This window comes from Oncorhynchus gorbuscha, unplaced genomic scaffold, assembly GCF_021184085.1.
Source record: "Oncorhynchus gorbuscha isolate QuinsamMale2020 ecotype Even-year unplaced genomic scaffold, OgorEven_v1.0 Un_scaffold_2711, whole genome shotgun sequence".
Taxonomy (NCBI): Eukaryota; Metazoa; Chordata; class Actinopteri; order Salmoniformes; family Salmonidae; genus Oncorhynchus; species Oncorhynchus gorbuscha.
This window is the reverse complement of record NW_025747146.1, coordinates 46036-68084: the sequence shown is the minus strand read 5'-3', so window position 1 is coordinate 68084 and position 22049 is coordinate 46036. Positions and strand designations below refer to the sequence as shown.

The window sequence follows — 22049 nt, the reverse complement described above, 5'->3', positions numbered from 1 at the left end:
CAGAGTCTAACAACGTTATAAAACAGAGTAACTTTATAAAACAGAGTCTAACAACGTTATAAAACAGAGTCTAACAACATTATAAAACAGAGTAACTTTATAAAACAGAGTAACTTTATAAAACAGAGTCTAACAACTTTATAAAACAGAGTCTAACAACGCTATAAAACAGAGTCTAACAACGCTATAAAACAGAGTCTAACAACGTTATAAAACAGAGTCTAACATCGCTATAAAACAGTCTAACAACACTATAAAACAGAGTCTAACCACTCTATAAAACGTTATAAAACAGTCTAACATCGCTATAAAACAGTCTAACAACGTTATAAAACAGTCTAACAACGCTATAAAACAGAGTCTAACCACTCTATAAAACGTTATAAAACAGAGTCTAACATCGCTATAAAACCGTTTGACTGCTGAAGCCACATGCTCATCAATGAAAACTGTAGTGACACAACAAGGACTTATTCATTTATTTACACAATGTTAAAATACACAAATACAGTGGCATTACAAATGATGAGCAAAACGACAAGACTTCCCATGACTCAGTGAGCGATGCATTGTGGGAACCAACGCAAGGTTTCCGGAGTCCGTCCCCACGTAGATATGCAAACACAAAACAAGAAGGAAATAAAGAGAGAGAAGGGAAAGACATAACATACCCAGAGAGAAACGAGAGATCCCACGTAGAGAACTGTACTTAACACAAGTGTACCTTTATCGTCATTACCCACAATCCCACACTGAAGAGAATGAGGTGGGAGGTTCTTTTTTTTTTTTTGAGACCATCAGCCGGTCGGTTCGAGGGTTTAAAACTAACTTACCCAAAACTACAATGGAGTGAAGCATTCAACCCCCCTCCCATACACTACCTTCATCATCATCATCATACTACACACAGTGGCTAATACAGAGCTGGAGGTAGAACTTAACCCTAACCACAGATCTAGGATCAGGTTATCCAACTAACTCCTAACCTTAACCATTAGGAGGAAAAGAATACATCTGATCCTGGAACTGCTACCAGCTCCTAATGCAGACATGATATTTCACCGTTGAGTACTAGGTACATCCTATATACATGACAACAGAAGACAGACGCACTAAACTAGTCTGGTCTCAGATCTGGTTGACTCTCTTGCCAACTCCTTGTCACTCATTATAATGCACTGAGTGATAAAGTTGACAAGACAGCACAAACTGATCCAGGAACAGGCTACCACTAAACCCCCCTTTAACCCAGACTACAGAAAAGGCCTACAGCACCCTGAGGCAGTAGTACACTGAATGATGTGACCAGTGGGTTGGCCCTCTTCCTGAACTAACCAATAGGACAACCAGAAGAGAGAGAAACGTAGCATTGGTCGATAGTTTCCTGTACATCCACCAAACCAGACTTTGCTCTCTGGCAATTATCAGATCACTTTTTTTCTTAGAAACGTAGTTTCATTACATTAAAAACATTTTAAAATATTGATTGATAACAAAATGAAAAATAATTTTTTTTTTTGAGATTGTGGTGGATTGAAAGCATAGGTTGAAATAGGCATTTTAAAGCAGACCCCCCCCACACACACATTTAACTGACCAACAAGTTCAACAACAAAAATAACTGCTACATGAGAGTGGAGACGGGTGATTCACAGCTTTCAGCCCCAGAACACCAACAGCAGAAGAGGAGGCTGAAGAGAGACGAGGTGATGGAGAAACAGACTGACTAGCAGGGTGATTCACAGCTTTCAGCCCCAGAACACCAACAGCAGAAGAGGAAGAGGAGGCTGAAGAGAGACGAGGTGATGGAGAAACAGACCGACTAGCAGGGTGATTCACAGCTTTCAGCCCCAGAACACCAACAGCAGAAGAGGAAGAGGAGGCTGAAGAGAGACGAGGTGATGGAGAAACAGACTGACTAGCAGGGTGATTCACAGCTTTCAGCCCCAGAACACCAACAGCAGAAGAGGAAGAGGAGGCTGAAGAGAGACGAGGTGATGGAGAAACAGACTGACTAGCAGGGTGATTCACAGCTTTCAGCCCCAGAACACCAACAGCAGAAGAGGAAGAGGAGGCTGAAGAGAGACGAGGTGATGGAGAAACAGACTGACTAGCAGGGTGATTCACAGCTTTCAGCCCCAGAACACCAACAGCAGAAGAGGAAGAGGAGGCTGAAGAGAGACGAGGTGATGGAGAAACAGACTGACTAGCAGGGTGATTCACAGCTTTCAGCCCCAGAACACCAACAGCAGAAGAGGAAGAGGAGGCTGAAGAGAGACGAGGTGATGGAGAAACAGACTGACTAGCAGGGTGATTCACAGCTTTCAGCCCCAGAACACCAACAGCAGAAGAGGAAGAGGAGGCTGAAGAGAGACGAGGTGATGGAGAAACAGACTGACTAGCAGGGTGATTCACAGCTTTCAGCCCCAGAACACCAACAGCAGAAGAGGAGGCTGAAGAGAGACGAGGTGATGGAGAAACAGACTGACTAGCAGAGAAGACATCGGCAACCCCCATCCCTATGGACACCCAACCAGTCATTATTTAAAACTGTCACACACTCACAGTCACCTTCAGAACAGTAGAGGATTTGCTTTCTCCCAGTCCCCTTTAAAAACAACAGAGAGGGACACATCTCCAGCAGCACCCTAATCCCTATTCAGTCCACAAGCATGTAGCTACACCCACGTCGGCAAGCAGCACCCTATTCCCTATTCAGTCCACAAGCATGTAGCTACACCCACATCGGCAAGCAGCACCCTATTCCCTATTCAGTCCACAAGCATGTAGCTACACCCACATCGGCAAGCAGCACCCTAATCACTATTCAGTCCACAAGCATGTAGCTACACCCACATCGGCAAGCAGCACCCTATTCCCTATTCAGTCCACAAGCATGTAGCTACACCCACATCGGCTGAACACGTGTATGTGACCAATAAAATGGACCAGAGCCCATAGGGAGTAGGGTGGTGTTTGGGACACATTAAAACGTCTTCCCTCTAAAACAAACCCGCTGTCCAGTTGGAGAATAGTACTCTCTTTCTCGGCATTGCATTGTGGGGATTAAGAGAGTCTTTTGAGGACACAAAATGGAACCCAGACCATCTCCCGCTGCACAAACAGACCTCTCTCATATGACCTTCAGAGTTTTAATTAGGGGTTATTCATTCTATATTACTTCCATCGTCTCTCTTTCAAACAGAAAACACACTTGACTTTTCACTTAGACACGATTTATGATTGGCATGAGTCAGTTGATATTCACAACCGTATAAAACAGCAACACTCACAGTCAGTGTAGAACACTGCCAGTACAAACAACTTTTAATCAACTTCACCTAAAATACAAACAGAGGAAAAAGTCAAGTAAATAAAGTAAAAGACAACAGGAAAGAGAAACAAGCTGATGGTTTTTATCAGGATAGCAACTCTGGAGGAGAACTGTCTGGCTGGGAGGAGCATCTGGTTCAGCATGGAGGAGGACAGAGGGAGAGAGGGTGATTGAGGAGGAGAGAGAGGGAGAGAAGTGATGGAGGAGGAGAGAGAGGGAGAGAAGTGATGGAGGAGGAGAGAGAGGGAGAGAAGTGATGGAGGAGGAGAGAGAGGGAGAGAAGTGATGGAGGAGGAGAGAGAGGGAGAGAAGTGATGGAGGAGGAGAGAGAGGGAGAGAAGTGATGGAGGAGGAGAGAGAGGGAGAGAAGTGATGGAGGAGAGAGAGGGAGAGAAGTGATGGAGGAGAGAGAGGGAGAGAAGTGATGGGGGAGAAGTGATGGAGGAGGAGAGAAGTGATGGGGGAGAAGTGATGGAGGAGGAGAGAGAGGGAGAGAAGTGATGGGGGAGAAGTGATGGAGGAGAGAGAGGGAGAGAAGTGATGGAGGAGGAGAGAGAGGGAGAGAAGTGATGGAGGAGAGAGAGAGGGAGAGAAGTGATGGAGGAGGAGAGAGAGGGAGAGAAGTGATGGAGGAGAGAGAGGGAGAAGTGATGGGGGAGAAGTGATGGAGGAGGAGAGAGGGAGAGAAGTGATGGAGGATGAGGTGTTTAAGGGGCGTTAAGCAGGTCTCTGTGCCCCATGTCAGTGTCCTCGCTGGGGTTCACGAAAGCAGAGGGGTGGGGGGGGGCAGTGACTGTTCTGGGTGTGCCATGGGCAACAAAATCCCTCCTTCCCCCCTCTCTTGTTTCTCCTCCTCCATCCCCGTCTCATCTCCTCCTCCTCCATCCCCGATGAGCACGGCTGAACGCTCTCGGAGTCGTGTGTGTGTGTGTGTGTGTGTGAGAGAGTGTGTGTGTCGTCCACCCTGTTACAACAGCATGAGCTTGTTACTTAGCAGAAATCAGTTGATGTCAAAGAGGCAGAGCATCAGTCTGTGTTTTGATTGGCTGGTTGGATGGATGGAGTTGCTAGCGGATGACGAGGTCCTTGTCCTGCCTTTTGATTGATTGATTGTGTAAGAGTCCAGGCATCCGATGGGTCGACTGGTTGTTTCAGTAAGCGTCCTCCAGGTATTGAAGTGTGTGTTGGTGTGTGTGTGGTATGGTGTGTGGTATGGTGTGTGGTATGGTGTGGTATGGTGTGTGGTATTGTGTGGTATGGTGTGTGGTATGGTGTGTATCGGTGTGTGGTATGGTGTGTGGTATTGTGTGTATCGGTGTGTGGTATGGTGTGTGGTATTGTGTGTGTTGGTGTGTGGTATGGTGTGTGGTATTGTGTGTGTTGGTGCGTGGTATGGTGTGTGGTATGGTGTGGTGTGTGGTATTGTGTGTGTTGGTGTGTGGTATGGTGTGTGGTATGGTGTGTGTGGTATGGTGTGTGGTATTGTGTGTGTTGGTGTGTGGTATGGTGTGTGTGTTGGTGTGTGGTATGGTTAGGGCCGTGCCTGGTTTAACCCTCCAGGGTGGTGATGGTGGTGCTGATGGGGGCAGAGGGACTCATCGAGGGGCTGCTGACTGGAGGCCACTGGGGGTGACACGAGAGAGAGCCTGGAGACGACAGAGAGGGCAGAGAGACAGATAAGTTAGTACAGTAGCCATAGACAGTGACATTTACACGTTAGAAAAGGGGAGGGATTTAAGAGGTTGAACACAACACACAGGAGGGAGGGAGAGAGAGCCCTCAAATATTACAGTCTATAGTCTATAAACATCCAGGTTATAGAGCCAGCCAGCCAGCCAGGCTCCGTAAGAAGCATCTCAAGGTCCTGGAGTGGCCTAACCAGTCTCCAGACCTGAACCCAATTGAACATCTTTGGAGGGAGCTGAAAGTCCTTATTGCCCAGCGACAGCCCCGAAACCTGAAGGATCTGGAGAAGGTCTGTATGGAGGAGTGGGCCAAAATCCCTGCTGCAGTGTGTGCAAACCTGGTCAAGAACTACAGGAAACGTATGATCTCTGTAATTACAAACAAAGATTTCTGTACCAAATATTAAGTTCTGCTTTTCTGATGTAGCAAATACTTATGTCATGCAATAAAATGCTAATTAATTACTTAAAAATCATACAATGTGATTTTCTGAATTTTTGTTTTAGATTCCCTCTCTCACAGTTGAAGTGTACCTATGCTAAAAAATGACAGACCTCTACATGCTTTGTAAGTAGGAAAACCTGCTAAATCGGCAGTGCATCAAATACTTGTTCTCCCCACTGTACATGGGGCAGCAGCCTCTAATGTGCAGGGTTACATAACAGGGTGGAAGCCGGCTAGTGATGGCTGTTTAACAGTCTGATGGCCTTGAGATAGAAGCTGTTTAACAGTCTGATGGCCTTGAGATAGAAGCTGTTTAACAGTCTGCTGGCCTTGAGATAGAAGCTGCTGGCATTTAAAAAAATATTTAAACTGAATTCTTATTTACAATGACGGCCTACACCGGCCAAACCCGGACGATGCTGGGACAATTGTGCGCCGCCCTATGGGACTCCCAATCACAGCCGGTTACGATACAACCTGGAATCGAACCAGAGTGTCTGTAGTGAGGCCTCACTACAGACCGCTGCGACACTCGGGAGACCACTAGGGCAGATGTGCTTCTAGCTCCTAAGCAGCAATAACATCTACTAAATAGGTGTATGTGACCAATAACATCTGTTAAATATGTGACCAATAACATCTGTTAAATATGTGACCAATAACATCTGTTAAATATGTGACCAATAACATCTGTTAAATATGTGACCAATAACATCTGTTAAATATGTGTATGTGACCAATAACATCTGTTAAATATGTGACCAATAACATCTGTTAAATATGTGTATGGACCAATAACATCTGTTAAATATGTGTATGGACCAATAACATCTGTTAAATATGTGACCAATAACATCTGTTAAATATGTGACCAATAACATCTATTAAATATGTGTATGGACCAATAACATGTGTTAAATATGTGACCAATAACATGTGTTAAATATGTGACCAATAACATGTGTTAAATATGTGACCAATAACATCTGTTAAATATGTGACCAATAACATCTGTTAAATATGGACCAATAACATCTGCTAAATATGTGACCAATAACATCTGTTAAATATGTGTATGGACCAATAACATCTGCTAAATATGTGACCAATAACATCTGTTAAATATGTGTATGGACCAATAACATCTGTTAAATATGTGTATGGACCAATAACATCTGCTAAATATGTGACCAATAACATCTGCTAAATATGTGACCAATAACATCTGCTAAATATGTGTATGGACCAATAACATCTGTTAAATATGTGACCAATAACATCTGTTAAATATGTGACCAATAACATCTGTTAAATATGTGACCAATAACATCTGTTAAATATGTGACCAATAACATCTGCTAAATATGTGACCAATAACATGTGATTTGATAATCAACAGGATTGTGGAGAGGACTGAGGCTGGGCTGTAATGTGGCCTCCCTCCACTAGAGGGCGAGAAGGGGCCATGAGTGACAGAGAGAACAAAAGAACCAAAACAGACACTGTTGTCGCGAACACCATGGTCTTTCTATAAGCTGACTGAAGGATGTATTAACGTGACTAGAGGACAGTGATTATGCCTCTAGAGTGGAAGAGTCGAACTGAACATCCAGTGGTTAGAGGCAGGGTAGCCTAGTGGTTAGAGGCAGGGTAGCCTAGTGGTTAGAGGCAGGGTAGCCTAGTGGTTAGAGGCAGGGTAGCCTAGTTGTTAGAGGCAGGGTAGCCTAGTGGTTAGAGACAGGGTAGCCTAGTGGTTAGAGGCAGGGTAGCCTAGTGGTTAGAGACAGGGTAGCCTAGTGGTTAGAGGCAGGGTAGCCTAGTGGTTAGAGGCAGGGTAGCCTAGTGGTTAGAGGCAGGGTAGCTCTAGGCAGGGTAGCCTAGTGGTTAGAGGCAGGGTAGCCTAGTGGTTAGAGGCAGGGTAGCCTAGTGGTTAGAGGCAGGGTAGCCTAGTGGTTAGAGGCAGGGTAGCCTAGTGGTTAGAGACAGGGTAGCCTAGTGGTTAGAGACAGGGTAGCCTAGTGGTTAGAGGCAGGGTAGCCTAGTGGTTAGAGGCAGGGTAGCCTAGTGGTTAGAGACGGGGTAGCCTAGTGGTTAGAGGTGGGGTAGCCTAGTGGTTAGAGACAGGGTAGCCTAGTGGTTAGAGACGGGGTAGCCTAGTGGTTAGAGGCGGGGCAGCCTAGTGGTTAGAGACAGGGTAGCCTAGTGGTTAGAGACAGGGTAGCCTAGTGGTTAGAGACAGGGTAGCCTAGTGGTTAGAGGCGGGGCAGCCTAGTGGTTAGAGACAGGGTAGCCTAGTGGTTAGAGGCAGGGCAGCCTAGTGGTTAGAGGCAGGGTAGCCTAGTGGTTAGAGGCAGGGCAGCCTAGTGGTTAGAGGCGGGGTAGCCTAGTGGATAGAGGCAGGGTAGCCTAGTGGTTAGAGGCAGGGCAGCCTAGTGGTTAGAGGCAGGGTAGCCTAGTGGTTAGAGGCAGGGCAGCCTAGTGGTTAGAGGCAGGGCAGCCTAGTGGTTAGAGGCAGGGCAGCCTAGTGGTTAGAGGCAGGGCAGCCTAGTGGTTAGAGGCAGGGCAGCCTAGTGGTTAGAGGCAGGGCAGCCTAGTGGTTAGAGGCAGGGTAGCCTAGTGGTTAGAGGCAGGGTAGCCTAGTGGTTAGAGGCAGGGTAGCCTAGTGGTTAGAGGCAGGGTAGCTCTAGGCAGGGTAGCCTAGTGGTTAGAGGCAGGGTAGCCTAGTGGTTAGAGGCAGGGTAGCCTAGTGGTTAGAGGCAGGGTAGCATAATAATAATAATATAATAATAATAATAATAATATAATAATAATAATATATGCCATTTAGCGGACGCTTTTATCCAAAGCGACTTACAGTCATGTGTGCATACATTCTACGTATGGGTGGTCCCAGGAATTGAACCCACTACCCTGGCGTTACAAGCGCCATGCTCTACCAACTGAGCTACAGAAGGACCATGCCTAGTGGTTAGAGGCAGGATAGCTCTAGGCAGGGTAGCCTAGTGGTTAGAGACAGGGTAGCCTAGTGGTTAGAGTCAGGGTAGCCTAGTGGTTAGAGGCAGGGTAGCCTAGTGGTTAGAGGCAGGGTAGCCTAGTGGTTAGAGGCAGGGCAGCCTAGTGTTTAGAGGCAGGGCAGTCTAGTGTTTAGAGGCAGGGCAGCCTAGTGTTTAGAGGCAGGGCAGCCTAGTGGTTAGAGGCAGGGTAGCTTACAGAAACCCCAGCCATCTCAGAGAACTTACAGAAACCCCAGCAGAGAACTTACAGAAACCCCAGCAGAGAACTTACAGAAACCCCAGCAGAGAACTTACAGAAACCCCAGCAGAGAACTTACAGAAACCCCAGCAGAGAACTTACAGAAACCCCAGCAGAGAACTTACAGAAACCCCAGCAGAGAACTTACAGAAACCCCAGCAGAGAACTTACAGAAACCCCAGCAGAGAACTTACAGAAACCCCAGCAGAGAACTTACAGAAACCCCAGCAGAGAACTTACAGAAACCCAAGCAGAGAACTTACAGAAACCCCAGCAGAGAACTTACAGAAACCCCAGCAGAGAACTTACAGAAACCCCAGCAGAGAACTTACAGAAACCCCAGCAGAGAACTTACAGAAACCCCAGCAGAGAACTTACAGAAACCCCAGCAGAGAACTTACAGAAACCCCAGCAGAGAACTTACAGAAACCCCAGCAGAGAACTTACAGAAACCCCAGCAGAGAACTTACAGAAACCCCAGCAGAGAACTTACAGAAACCCCAGCAGAGAACTTACAAAAACCCCAGCCATCTCAGAGAACTTACAAAAACCCCAGCCATCTCAGAGAACTTACAGAAACCCCAGCAGAGAACTTACAGAAACCCCAGCCATCTCAGAGAACTTACAGAAACCCCAGCAGAGAACTTACAGAAACCCCAGCAGAGAACTGACAGAAACCCCAGCAGAGAACTGACAGAAACCCCAGCAGAGAACTGACAGAAACCCCAGCAGAGAACTGACAGAAACCCCAGCAGAGAACTGACAGAAACCCCAGCAGAGAACTGACAGAAACCCCAGCAGAGAACTGACAGAAACCCCAGCAGAGAACTGACAGAAACCCCAGCAGAGAACTGACAGAAACCCCAGCAGAGAACTGACAGAAACCCCAGCAGAGAACTGACAGAAACCCCAGCAGAGAACTGACAGAAACCCCAGCAGAGAACTGACAGAAACCCCAGCAGAGAACTGACAGAAACCCCAGCAGAGAACTGACAGAAACCCCAGCAGAGAACTGACAGAAACCCCAGCAGAGAACTGACAGAAACCCCAGCAGAGAACTGAGGGTGAATGGAAGAGCTTAAACCAAACAGAGGGTATTGTCTGGGTCAGTGAAGGTCTACCTTAAAACTTATGTTATACAGCCCATATCATACAGTCTTGTAAGGTCATAAGGTGAACCAGACCTAGTTAAGGAGGGCTGAGGTCAAGTACAGGGGTTATGAACTATTTTACAAGTGCATGAGGGTTCAGAGATGGTTAGAATCCTTGTTCTAGAGAACTTGAATTCATATTAATTGGTTAATGCGGAACATGGAAAGAATGTGGAACTGAATCTGTGGATAGAACTCCATCTCTTCTTTATTACATCACCAAGAGTTCCAGAATGGAATGTTTCTGGTCCTCCAGAACCGGAGATTCCAGAGTGGAGCCTTACGGGGTGTATCTACTATGGCATACTCTGGATCTGAGCCTTACGGGGTGTATCTACTATGGCATACTCTGGATCTGAGCCTTACGGGGTGTATCTACTATGGCATACTCTGGATCTGAGCCTTACGGGGTGTATCTACTATGGCATACTCTGGATCTGAGCCTTACGGGGGGTGTATCTACTATGGCATACTCTGGATCTGAGCCTTACGGGGTGTATCTACGATGGCATACTCTGGATCTGAGCCTTACGGGGTGTATCTACGATGGCATACTCTGGATCTGAACCTTACGGGGTGGGGTGTATCTACTATGGCATACTCTGGATCTGAGCCTTACGGGGTGTATCTACTATGGCATACTCTGGATCTGAGCCTTACGGGGGGTGTATCTACTATGGCATACTCTGGATCTGAGCCTTACGGGGTGTATCTACGATGGCATACTCTGGATCTGAGCCTTACGGGGTGTATCTACTATGGCATACTCTGGATCTGAGCCTTACGGGGTGTATCTACGATGGCATACTCTGGATCTGAGCCTTACGGGGTGTATCTACTATGGCATACTCTGGATCTGAGCCTTACGGGGTGTATCTACGATGGCATACTCTGGATCTGAGCCTTACGGGGTGTATCTACTATGGCATACTCTGGATCTGAGCCTTACGGGGTGTATCTACTATGGCGTACTCTGGATCTAAGCCTTACGGGGGGTGTATCTACTATGGCATACTCTGGATCTGAGCCTTACGGGGGGTGTATCTACTATGGCATACTCTGGATCTGAGCCTTACGGGGTGTATCTACGATGGCATACTCTGGATCTGAGCCTTAAGGGGTGTATCTACTATGGCATACTCTGGATCTGAGCCTTACGGGGTGTATCTACTATGGCATACTCTGGATCTGAGCCTTACGGGGTGTATCTACTATGGCATACTCTGGATCTGAGCCTTACGGGGTGTATCTACTATGGCATACTCTGGATCTGAGCCTTACGGGGTGTATCTACGATGGCATACTCTGGTATCTGGCATAGCCTTACGGGGTGTATCTACTATGGCATACTCTGGATCTGAGCCTTACGGGGGGGTGTATCTACTATGGCATACTCTGGATCTGAGCCTTACGGGGTGTATCTACTATGGCATACTCTGGATCTGAGCCTTGGCATACGGGGTGTATCTACTATGGCATACTCTGGATCTGAGCCTTACGGGGTGTATCTACTATGGCATACTCTGGATCTGAGCCTTACGGGGTGTATCTACGATGGCATACTCTGGATCTGAGCCTTACGGGGTGTATCTACTATGGCATACTCTGGATCTGAACCTTAAGGGGTGTATCTACTATGGCATACTCTGGATCTGAGCCTTACGGGGTGTATCTACTATGGCATACTCTGGATCTGAGCCTTACGGGGTGTATCTACTATGGCATACTCTGGATCTGACGGGGTGTATCTACTGGCATACTCTGGATCTGAGGGTGTATCTACTATGGCATACTCTGGATCTGAGCCTTACGGGGTGTATCTACTATGGCATACTCTGGATCTGAGCCTTACGGGGTGTATCTACTATGGCATACTCTGGATCTGAGCCTTACGGGGTGTATCTACTATGGCATACTCTGGATCTGAGCCTTACGGGGTGTATCTACTATGGCATACTCTGGATCTGAGCCTTACGGGGTGTATCTACTATGGCATACTCTGGATCTGAGCCTTACGGGGTGTATCTACTATGGCATACTCTGGATCTGAGCCTTACGGGGTGTATCTACTATGGCATACTCTGGATCTGAGCCTTACGGGGTGTATCTACTATGGCATACTCTGGATCTGAGCCTTACGGGGTGTATCTACTATGGCATACTCTGGATCTGAGCCTTACGGGGTGTATCTACTATGGCATACTCTGGATCTGAGCCTTACGGGGTGTATCTACTATGGCATACTCTGGATCTGAGCCTTACGGGGTGTATCTACTATGGCATACTCTGGATCTGAGCCTTACGGGGTGTATCTACTATGGCATACTCTGGATCTGAGCCTTACGGGGTGTATCTACTATGGCATACTCTGGATCTCTGAGCCTTACGGGGTGTATCTACTATGGCATACTCTGGATCTGAGCCTTACGGGGTGTATCTACTATGGCATACTCTGGATCTGAGCCTTACTGAGGGGTGTATCTACTATGGCATACTCTGGATCTGAGCCTTACGGGGTGTATCTACTATGGCATACTCTGGATCTGAGCCTTACGGGGTGTATCTACTATGGCATACTCTGGATCTGAGCCTTACGGGGTGTATCTACTATGGCATACTCTGGATCTGACGGGGTGTATCTACTATGGCATACTCTGGGGTGTATCTACTATGGCATACTCTGGATCTGAGCCTTACGGGGTGTATCTACTATGGCATACTCTGGATCTGAGCCTTACGGGGTGTATCTACTATGGCATACTCTGGATCTGATGGCTCTGGATCTGAGCCTTACGGGGGGTGTATCTACTATGGCATACTCTGGATCTGAGCCTTACGGGGTGTATCTACTATGGCATACTCTGGATCTGATCTGTATCTACTATGGCATACTCTGGACGGGGTGTATCTACTATGGCATACTCTGGATCTGAGCCTTACTGGGGTGTATCTACTATGGCATACTCTGGATCTGAGCCTTACGGGGTGTATCTACTATGGCATACTCTGGATCTGAGCCTTACGGGGTGTATCTACTATGGCATACTCTGGATCTGAGCCTTACGGGGTGTATCTACTATGGCATACTCTGGATCTGAGCCTTACGGGGTGTATCTACTATGGCATACTCTGGATCTGAGCCTTACGGGGTGTATCTACTATGGCATACTCTGGATCTGAGCCTTACGGGGTGTATCTACTATGGCATACTCTGGATCTGAGCCTTACGGGGTGTATCTACTATGGCATACTCTGGATCTGAGCCTTACGGGGTGTATCTACTATGGCATACTCTGGATCTGAGCTTACGGGGTGTATCTACTACGGGGTGTATCTACTATGGCATACTCTGGATCTGAGCCTTACGGGGTGTATCTACTATGGCATACTCTGGATCTGAGCCTTACGGGGTGTATCTACTATGGCATACTCTGGGATCGGGGTGTATCTACTATGGCATACTCTGGATCTGAGCCTTACGGGGTGTATCTACTATGGCATACTCTGGATCTGAGCCTTACGGGGTGTATCTACTATGGCATACTCTGGATCTGAGCCTTACGGGGTGTATCTACTATGGCATACTCTGGATCTGAGCCTTACGGGGTGTATCTACTATGGCATACTCTGGATCTGAGCCTTACGGGGTGTATCTACTATGGCATACTCTGGATCTGAGCCTTACGGGGTGTATCTACTATGGCATACTCTGGATCTGAGCCTTACGGGGTGTATCTACTATGGCATACTCTGGATCTGAGCCTTACTCTGGACGGGGTGTATCTACTATGGCATACTCTGGATCTGAGCCTTACTGGGGGTGTATCTACTATGGCATACTCTGGATCTGAGCCTTACGGGGTGTATCTACTATGGCATACTCTGGATCTGAGCCTTACGGGGTGTATCTACTATGGCATACTCTGGATCTGAGCCTTACGGGGTGTATCTACTATGGCATACTCTGGATCTGAGCCTTACGGGGTGTATCTACTATGGCATACTCTGGATCTGAGCCTTACGGGGTGTATCTACTATGGCATACTCTGGATCTGAGCCTTACGGGGTGTATCTACTATGGCATACTCTGGATCTGAGCCTTACGGGGTGTATCTACTATGGCATACTCTGGATCTGAGCCTTACGGGGTGTATCTACTATGGCATACTCTGGATCTGAGCCTTACGGGGTGTATCTACTATGGCATACTCTGGTATCTGATGGCATACTCTGGATCTGAGCCTTACGGGGTGTATCTACTATGGCATACTCTGGATCTGAGCCTTACGGGGTGTATCTACTATGGCATACTCTGGATCTGAGCCTTACGGGGTGTATCTACTATGGCATACTCTGGATCTGAGCCTTACGGGGTGTATCTACTATGGCATACTCTGGATCTGAGCCTTACGGGGTGTATCTACTATGGCATACTCTGGATCTGAGCCTTACGGGGTGTATCTACTATGGCATACTCTGGATCTGAGCCTTACGGGGTGTATCTACTATGGCATACTCTGGATCTGAGCCTTACGGGGTGTATCTACTATGGCATACTCTGGATCTGAGCCTTACGGGGTGTATCTACTATGGCATACTCTGGATCTGAGCCTTACGGGGTGTATCTACTATGGCATACTCTGGATCTGAGCCTTACGGGGTGTATCTACTATGGCATACTCTGGATCTGAGCCTTACGGGGTGTATCTACTATGGCATACTCTGGATCTGAGCCTTACGGGGTGTATCTACTATGGCATACTCTGGATCTGAGCCTTACGGGGTGTATCTACTATGGCATACTCTGGATCTGAGCCTTACGGGGTGTATCTACTATGGCATACTCTGGATCTGAGCCTTACGGGGTGTATCTACTATGGCATACTCTGGATCTGAGCCTTACGGGGTGTATCTACTATGGCATACTCTGGATCTGAGCCTTACGGGGTGTATCTACTATGGCATACTCTGGATCTGAGCCTTACGGGGGGTATCTACTATGGCATACTCTGGATCTGAGCCTTACGGGGTGTATCTACTATGGCATACTCTGGATCTGAGCCTTACGGGGTGTATCTACTATGGCATACTCTGGATCTGAGCCTTACGGGGTGTATCTACTATGGCATACTCTGGATCTGAGCCTTACGGGGTGTATCTACATGGCATACTCTGGATCTGAGCCATACTCTTACGGGGTGTATCTACTATGGCATACTCTGGATCTGAGCCTTACGGGGTGTATCTACTATGGCATACTCTGGATCTGAGCCTTACGGGGTGTATCTACTATGGCATACTCTGGATCTGAGCCTTACGGGGTGTATCTACTATGGCATACTCTGGATCTGAGCCTTACGGGGTGTATCTACTATGGCATACTCTGGATCTGAGCCTTACGGGGTGTATCTACTGGCATACTCTGGATCTGAGCGGGGTGTATCTACTATGGCATACTCTGGATCTGAGCCTTACGGGGTGTATCTACTATGGCATACTCTGGATCTGAGCCTTACGGGGTGTATCTACTATGGCATACTCTGGATCTGAGCCTTACGGGGTGTATCTACTATGGCATACTCTGGATCTGAGCCTTACGGGGTGTATCTACTATGGCATACTCTGGATCTGAGCCTTACGGGGTGTATCTACTATGGCATACTCTGGATCTGAGCCTTACGGGGTGTATCTACTATGGCATACTCTGGATCTGAGCCTTACGGGGTGTATCTACTATGGCATACTCTGGATCTGAGCCTTACGGGGTGTATCTACTATGGCATACTCTGGATCTGAGCCTTACGGGGTGTATCTACTATGGCATACTCTGGATCTGAGCATACTCTGGATCTGAGGGGTGTATCTACTATGGCATACTCTGGATCTGAGCCTTACGGGGTGTATCTACTATGGCATACTCTGGATCTGAGCCTTACGGGGTGTATCTACTATGGCATACTCTGGATCTGAGCCTTACGGGGTGTATCTACTATGGCATACTCTGGATCTGAGCCTTACGGGGTGTATCTACTATGGCATACTCTGGATCTGAGCCTTACGGGGTGTATCTACTATGGCATACTCTGGATCTGAGCCTTACGGGGTGTATCTACTATGGCATACTCTGGATCTGAGCCTTACGGGGTGTATCTACTATGGCATACTCTGGATCTGAGCCTTACGGGGTGTATCTACTATGGCATACTCTGGATCTGAGCCTTACGGGGTGTATCTACTATGGCATACTCTGGATCTGAGCCTTACGGGGTGTATCTACTATGGCATACTCTGGATCTGAGCCTTACGGGGTGTATCTACTATGGCATACTCTGGATCTGAGCCTTACGGGGTGTATCTACTATGGCATACTCTGGATCTGAGCCTTACGGGGTGTATCTACTATGGCATACTCTGGATCTGAGCCTTACGGGGTGTATCTACTATGGCATACTCTGGATCTGAGCCTTACGGGGTGTATCTACTATGGCATACTCTGGATCTGAGCCTTACGGGGTGTATCTACTATGGCATACTCTGGATCTGATGGCATACTCTGGATCGGGGTGTATCTACTATGGCATACTCTGGATCTGAGCCTTACGGGGTGTATCTACTATGGCATACTCTGGATCTGAGCCTTACGGGGTGTATCTACTATGGCATACTCTGGATCTGAGCCTTACGGGGTGTATCTACTATGGCATACTCTGGATCTGAGCCTTACGGGGTGTATCTACTATGGCATACTCTGGATCTGAGCCTTACGGGGTGTATCTACTATGGCATACTCTGGATCTGAGCCTTACGGGGTGTATCTACTATGGCATACTCTGGATCTGAGCCTTACGGGGTGTATCTACTATGGCATACTCTGGATCTGAGCGGGGTGTATCTACTATGGCATACTCTGGATCTGAGCCTTACGGGGTGTATCTACTATGGCATACTCTGGATCTGAGCCTTACGGGGTGTATCTACTATGGCATACTCTGGATCTGAGCCTTACGGGGTGTATCTACTATGGCATACTCTGGATCTGAGCCTTACGGGGTGTATCTACTATGGCATACTCTGGATCTGAGCCTTACGGGGTGTATCTACTATGGCATACTCTGGATCTGAGCCTTACGGGGTGTATCTACTATGGCATACTCTGGATCTGAGCCTTACGGGGTGTATCTACTATGGCATACTCTGGATCTGAGCCTTACGGGGTGTATCTACTATGGCATACTCTGGATCTGAGCCTTACGGGGTGTATGGCATACTGGATGGCATACTCTGGATCTGAGCCTTACGGGGTGTATCTACTATGGCATACTCTGGATCTGAGCCTTACGGGGGGTGGCATACTCTATCTACTATGGCATACTCTGGATCTGAGCCTTACGGGTGTATCTACTATGGCATACTCTGGATCTGAGCCTTACGGGGTGTATCTACTATGGCATACTCTGGATCTGAGCCTTACGGGGTGTATCTACTATGGCATACTCTGGATCTGAGCCTTACGGGGTGTATCTACTATGGCATACTCTGGATCTGAGCCTCTGGATCGGGGTGTATCTACTATGGCATACTCTGGATCTGAGCCTTACGGGGTGTATCTACTATGGCATACTCTGGATCTGAGCCTTACGGGGTGTATCTACTATGGCATACTCTGGATCTGAGCCTTACGGGGTGTATCTACTATGGCATACTCTGGATCTGAGCCTTACGGGGTGTATCTACTATGGCATACTCTGGATCTGAGCCTTACGGGGTGTATCTACTATGGCATACTCTGGATCTGAGCCTTACGGGGTGTATCTACTATGGCATACTCTGGATCTGGGTGTATCTACTATGGCATACTCTGGATCTGAGCCGGGGTGTATCTACTATGGCATACTCTGGATCTGATGGCATATGGCATACTCTGGATCTGAGCCTTACGGGGTGTATCTACTATGGCATACTCTGGATCTGAGCCTTACGGGGTGTATCTACTATGGCATACTCTGGATCTGAGCCTTACGGGGTGTATCTACTATGGCATACTCTGGATCTGAGCCTTACGGGGTGTATCTACTATGGCATACTCTGGATCTGAGCCTTACGGGGTGTATCTACTATGGCATATGGATCTCTGGTATCTACTATGGCATACTCTGGATCTGAGGGGTGTATCTACTATGGCATACTCTGGATCTGAGCCTTACGGGGTGTATCTACTATGGCATACTCTGGATCTGAGCCTTACGGGGTGTATCTACTATGGCATACTCTGGATCTGAGCCTTACGGGGTGTATCTACTATGGCATACTCTGGATCTGAGCCTTACGGGGTGTATCTACTATGGCATACTCTGGATCTGAGCCTTACGGGGTGTATCTACTATGGCATACTCTGGATCTGAGCCTTACGGGGTGTATCTACTATGGCATACTCTGGATCTGAGACGGGGTGTATCTACTATGGCATACTCTGGATCTGAGCCTTACGGGGTGTATCTACTATGGCATACTCTGGATCTGAGCCTTACGGGGTGTATCTACTATGGCATACTCTGGATCTGAGCCTTACGGGGTGTATCTACTATGGCATACTCTGGATCTGAGCCTTACGGGGTGTATCTACTATGGCATACTCTGGATCTGAGCCTTACGGGGTGTATCTACTATGGCATACTCTGGATCTGAGCCTTACGGGGTGTATCTACTATGGCATACTCTGGATCTGAGCCTTACGGGGTGTATCTACTATGGCATACTCTGGATCTGAGCCTTACGGGGTGTATCTACTATGGCATACTCTGGATCTGAGCCTTACGGGGTGTATCTACTATGGCATACTCTGGATCTGAGCCTTACGGGGTGTATCTACTATGGCATACTCTGGATCTGAGCCTTACGGGGTGTATCTACTATGGCATACTCTGGTATCTACTATGGCATACTCTGGATCTGAGCCGGGGTGTATCTACTATGGCATACTCTGGATCTGAGCCTTACGGGGTGTATCTACTATGGCATACTCTGGGGCCTTACGGGGTGTATCTACTATGGCATACTCTGGATCTGAGCCTTACGGGGTGTATCTACTATGGCATACTCTGGATCTGAGCCTTACGGGGTGTATCTACTATGGCATACTCTGGATCTGAGCCTTACGGGGTGTATCTACTATGGCATACTCTGGATCTGAGCCTTACGGGGTGTATCTACTATGGCATACTCTGGATCTGAGCCTTACGGGGTGTATCTACTATGGCATACTCTGGATCTGACGGGGTGTATCTACTATGGCATACTCTGGATCTGAGCCTTACGGGTGTATCTACTATGGTGGTATCTACTATGGCATACTCTGGATCTGAGCCTTACGGGGTGTATCTACTATGGCATACTCTGGATCTGAGCCTTACGGGGTGTATCTACTATGGCATACTCTGGATCTGAGCCTTACGGGGTGTATCTACTATGGCATACTCTGGATCTGAGCCTTACGGGGTGTATCTACTATGGCATACTCTGGATCTGAGCCTTACGGGTGTATCTACTATGGCATACTCTGGATCTGAGCCTTACGGGGTGTATCTACTATGGCATACTCTGGATCTGAGCCTTACGGGGTGTATCTACTATGGCATACTCTGGATCTGAGCCTTACGGGGTGTATCTACTATGGCATACTCTGGATCTGAGCCTTACGGGGTGTATCTACTATGGCATACTCTGGATCTGAGCCTTACGGGGTGTATCTACTATGGCATACTCTGGATCTGAGCCTTACGGGGTGTATCTACTATGGCATACTCTGGATCTGATGGCCTTACGGGGTGTATCTACTATGGCATACTCTGGATCTGAGCCTTACGGGGTGTATCTACTATGGCATACTCTGGATCTGAGCCTCTGGATCGGGGTGTATCTACTATGGCATACTCTGGATCTGAGCCTTACGGGGTGTATCTACTATGGCATACTCTGGATCTGAGCCTTACGGGGTGTATCTACTATGGCATACTCTGGATCTGAGCCTTACGGGGTGTATCTACTATGGCATACTCTGGATCTGAGCCTTACGGGGTGTATCTACTATGGCATACTCTGGATCTGAGCCTTACGGGGTGTATCTACTATGGCATACTCTGGATCTGAGCCTTACGGGGTGTATCTACTATGGCATACTCTGGATCTGAGCCTTACGGGGTGTATCTACTATGGCATACTCTGGATCTGAGCCTTACGGGGTGTATCTACTATGGCATACTCTGGATCTGAGCCTTACGGGGTGTATCTACTATGGCATACTCTGGATCTGAGCCTTACGGGGTGTATCTACTATGGCATACTCTGGATCTGAGCCTTACGGGGTGTATCTACTATGGCATACTCTGGATCTGAGCCTTACGGGGTGTATCTACTATGGCATACTCTGGATCTGAGCCTTACGGGGTGTATCTACTATGGCATACTCTGGATCTGAGCCTTACGGGGTGTATCTACTATGGCATACTCTGGATCTGTAGCCTTGGATCGGGGTGTATCTACTATGGCATACTCTGGATCTGAGCCTTACGGGGTGTATCTACTATGGCATACTCTGGATCTGAGCCTTACGGGGTGTATCTACTATGGCATACTCTGGATCTGAGCCTTACGGGTGTATCTACTATGGCATACTCTGGATCTGAGCCTTACGGGGTGTATCTACTATGGCATATCTCTACGGGGGATCTGATGGCATACTCTGGATCTGAGGGTGTATCTACTATGGCATACTCTGGATCTGAGCCTTACGGGGTGTATCTACTATGGCATACTCTGGATCTGGGGTGTATCTACTATGGCATACTCTGGATCTGAGCCTTACGGGGTGTATCTACTATGGCATACTCTGGATCTGAGCCTTACGGGGTGTATCTACTATGGCATACTCTGGATCTGAGCCTTACGGGGTGTATCTACTATGGCATACTCTGGATCTGAGCCTTACGGGGTGTATCTACTATGGCATACTCTGGATCTGAGCCTTACGGGGTGTATCTACTATGGCATACTCTGGATCTGAGCCTTACGGGGTGTATCTACTATGGCATACTCTGGATCTGAGCCTTACGGGGTGTATCTACTATGGCATACTCTGGATCTGCCTTACGGGGTGTATCTACTATGGCATACTCTGGGGTGTATCTACTATGGCATACTCTGGATCTGAGCCTTACGGGGTGTATCTACTATGGCATACTCTGGATCTGAGCCTTACGGGGTGTATCTACTATGGCATACTCTGGATCTGAGCCTTACGGGGTGTATCTACTATGGCATACTCTGGATCTACGGGGGTGATGGCCTGGATTGACGGGGTGTATCTACTATGGCATACTCTGGATCTGAGCCTTACGGGGTGTATCTACTATGGCATACTCTGGATCTGAGCCTTACGGGTGTATCTACTATGGCATACTCTGGATCTGAGCCTTACGGGGTGTATCTACTATGGGTGTATCTACTATGGCATACTCTGGATCTGAGCCTTACGGGGTGTATCTACTATGGCATACTCTGGATCTGAGCCTTACGGGGTGTATCTACTATGGCATACTCTGGATCTGAGCCTTACGGGGTGTATCTACTATGGCATACTCTGGATCTGAGCCTTACGGGGTGTATCTACTATGGCATACTCTGGATCTGAGCCTTACGGGTGTATCTACTATGGCATACTCTGGATCTGAGCCTTACGGGGTGTATCTACTATGGCATACTCTGGATCTGAGCCTTATCGGGGTGTATCTACTATGGCATACTCTGGATCTGAGCCTTACGGGGTGTATCTACTATGGCATACTCTGGATCTGAGCCTTACGGGGTGTATCTACTATGGCATACTCTGGATCTGAGCCTTACGGGGTGTATCTACTATGGCATACTCTGGATCTGAGCCTTACGGGGTGTATCTACTATGGCATACTCTGGATCTGAGCCTTACGGGGTGTATCTACTATGGCATACTCTGGATCTGAGCCTTACGGGGTGTATCTACTATGGCATACTCTGGATCTGAGCCTTACGGGGTGTATCTACTATGGCATACTCTGGATCTGAGCCTTACGGGGGCATGGCATACTCTGGATCTGAGCCTTACGGGGTGTATCTACTATGGCATACTCTGGATCTGAGCCTTACGGGGT

The 22049-nt window shown here is 47.8% G+C and overlaps 1 protein-coding gene across 2 annotated transcripts in view; it reads right to left on the bottom strand.

Annotated features, from left to right (window-relative positions):
* Positions 1-4806: 4806 nt before the first annotated feature.
* The window catches only part of LOC124026380 (casein kinase I-like), a 59227-nt gene continuing 41984 nt past the window's right edge, over positions 4807-22049 (bottom strand). For both annotated transcript variants that reach the window (XM_046339404.1, XM_046339403.1), the window contains one exon: positions 4807-4980. Coding sequence is in view for 1 of the 2 variants with exons in the window: in XM_046339403.1 (XP_046195359.1) it covers positions 4930-4980 (51 nt within the window). In the remaining variant the exon portion in view is untranslated. The remainder of the gene's footprint in view (positions 4981-22049) is intronic.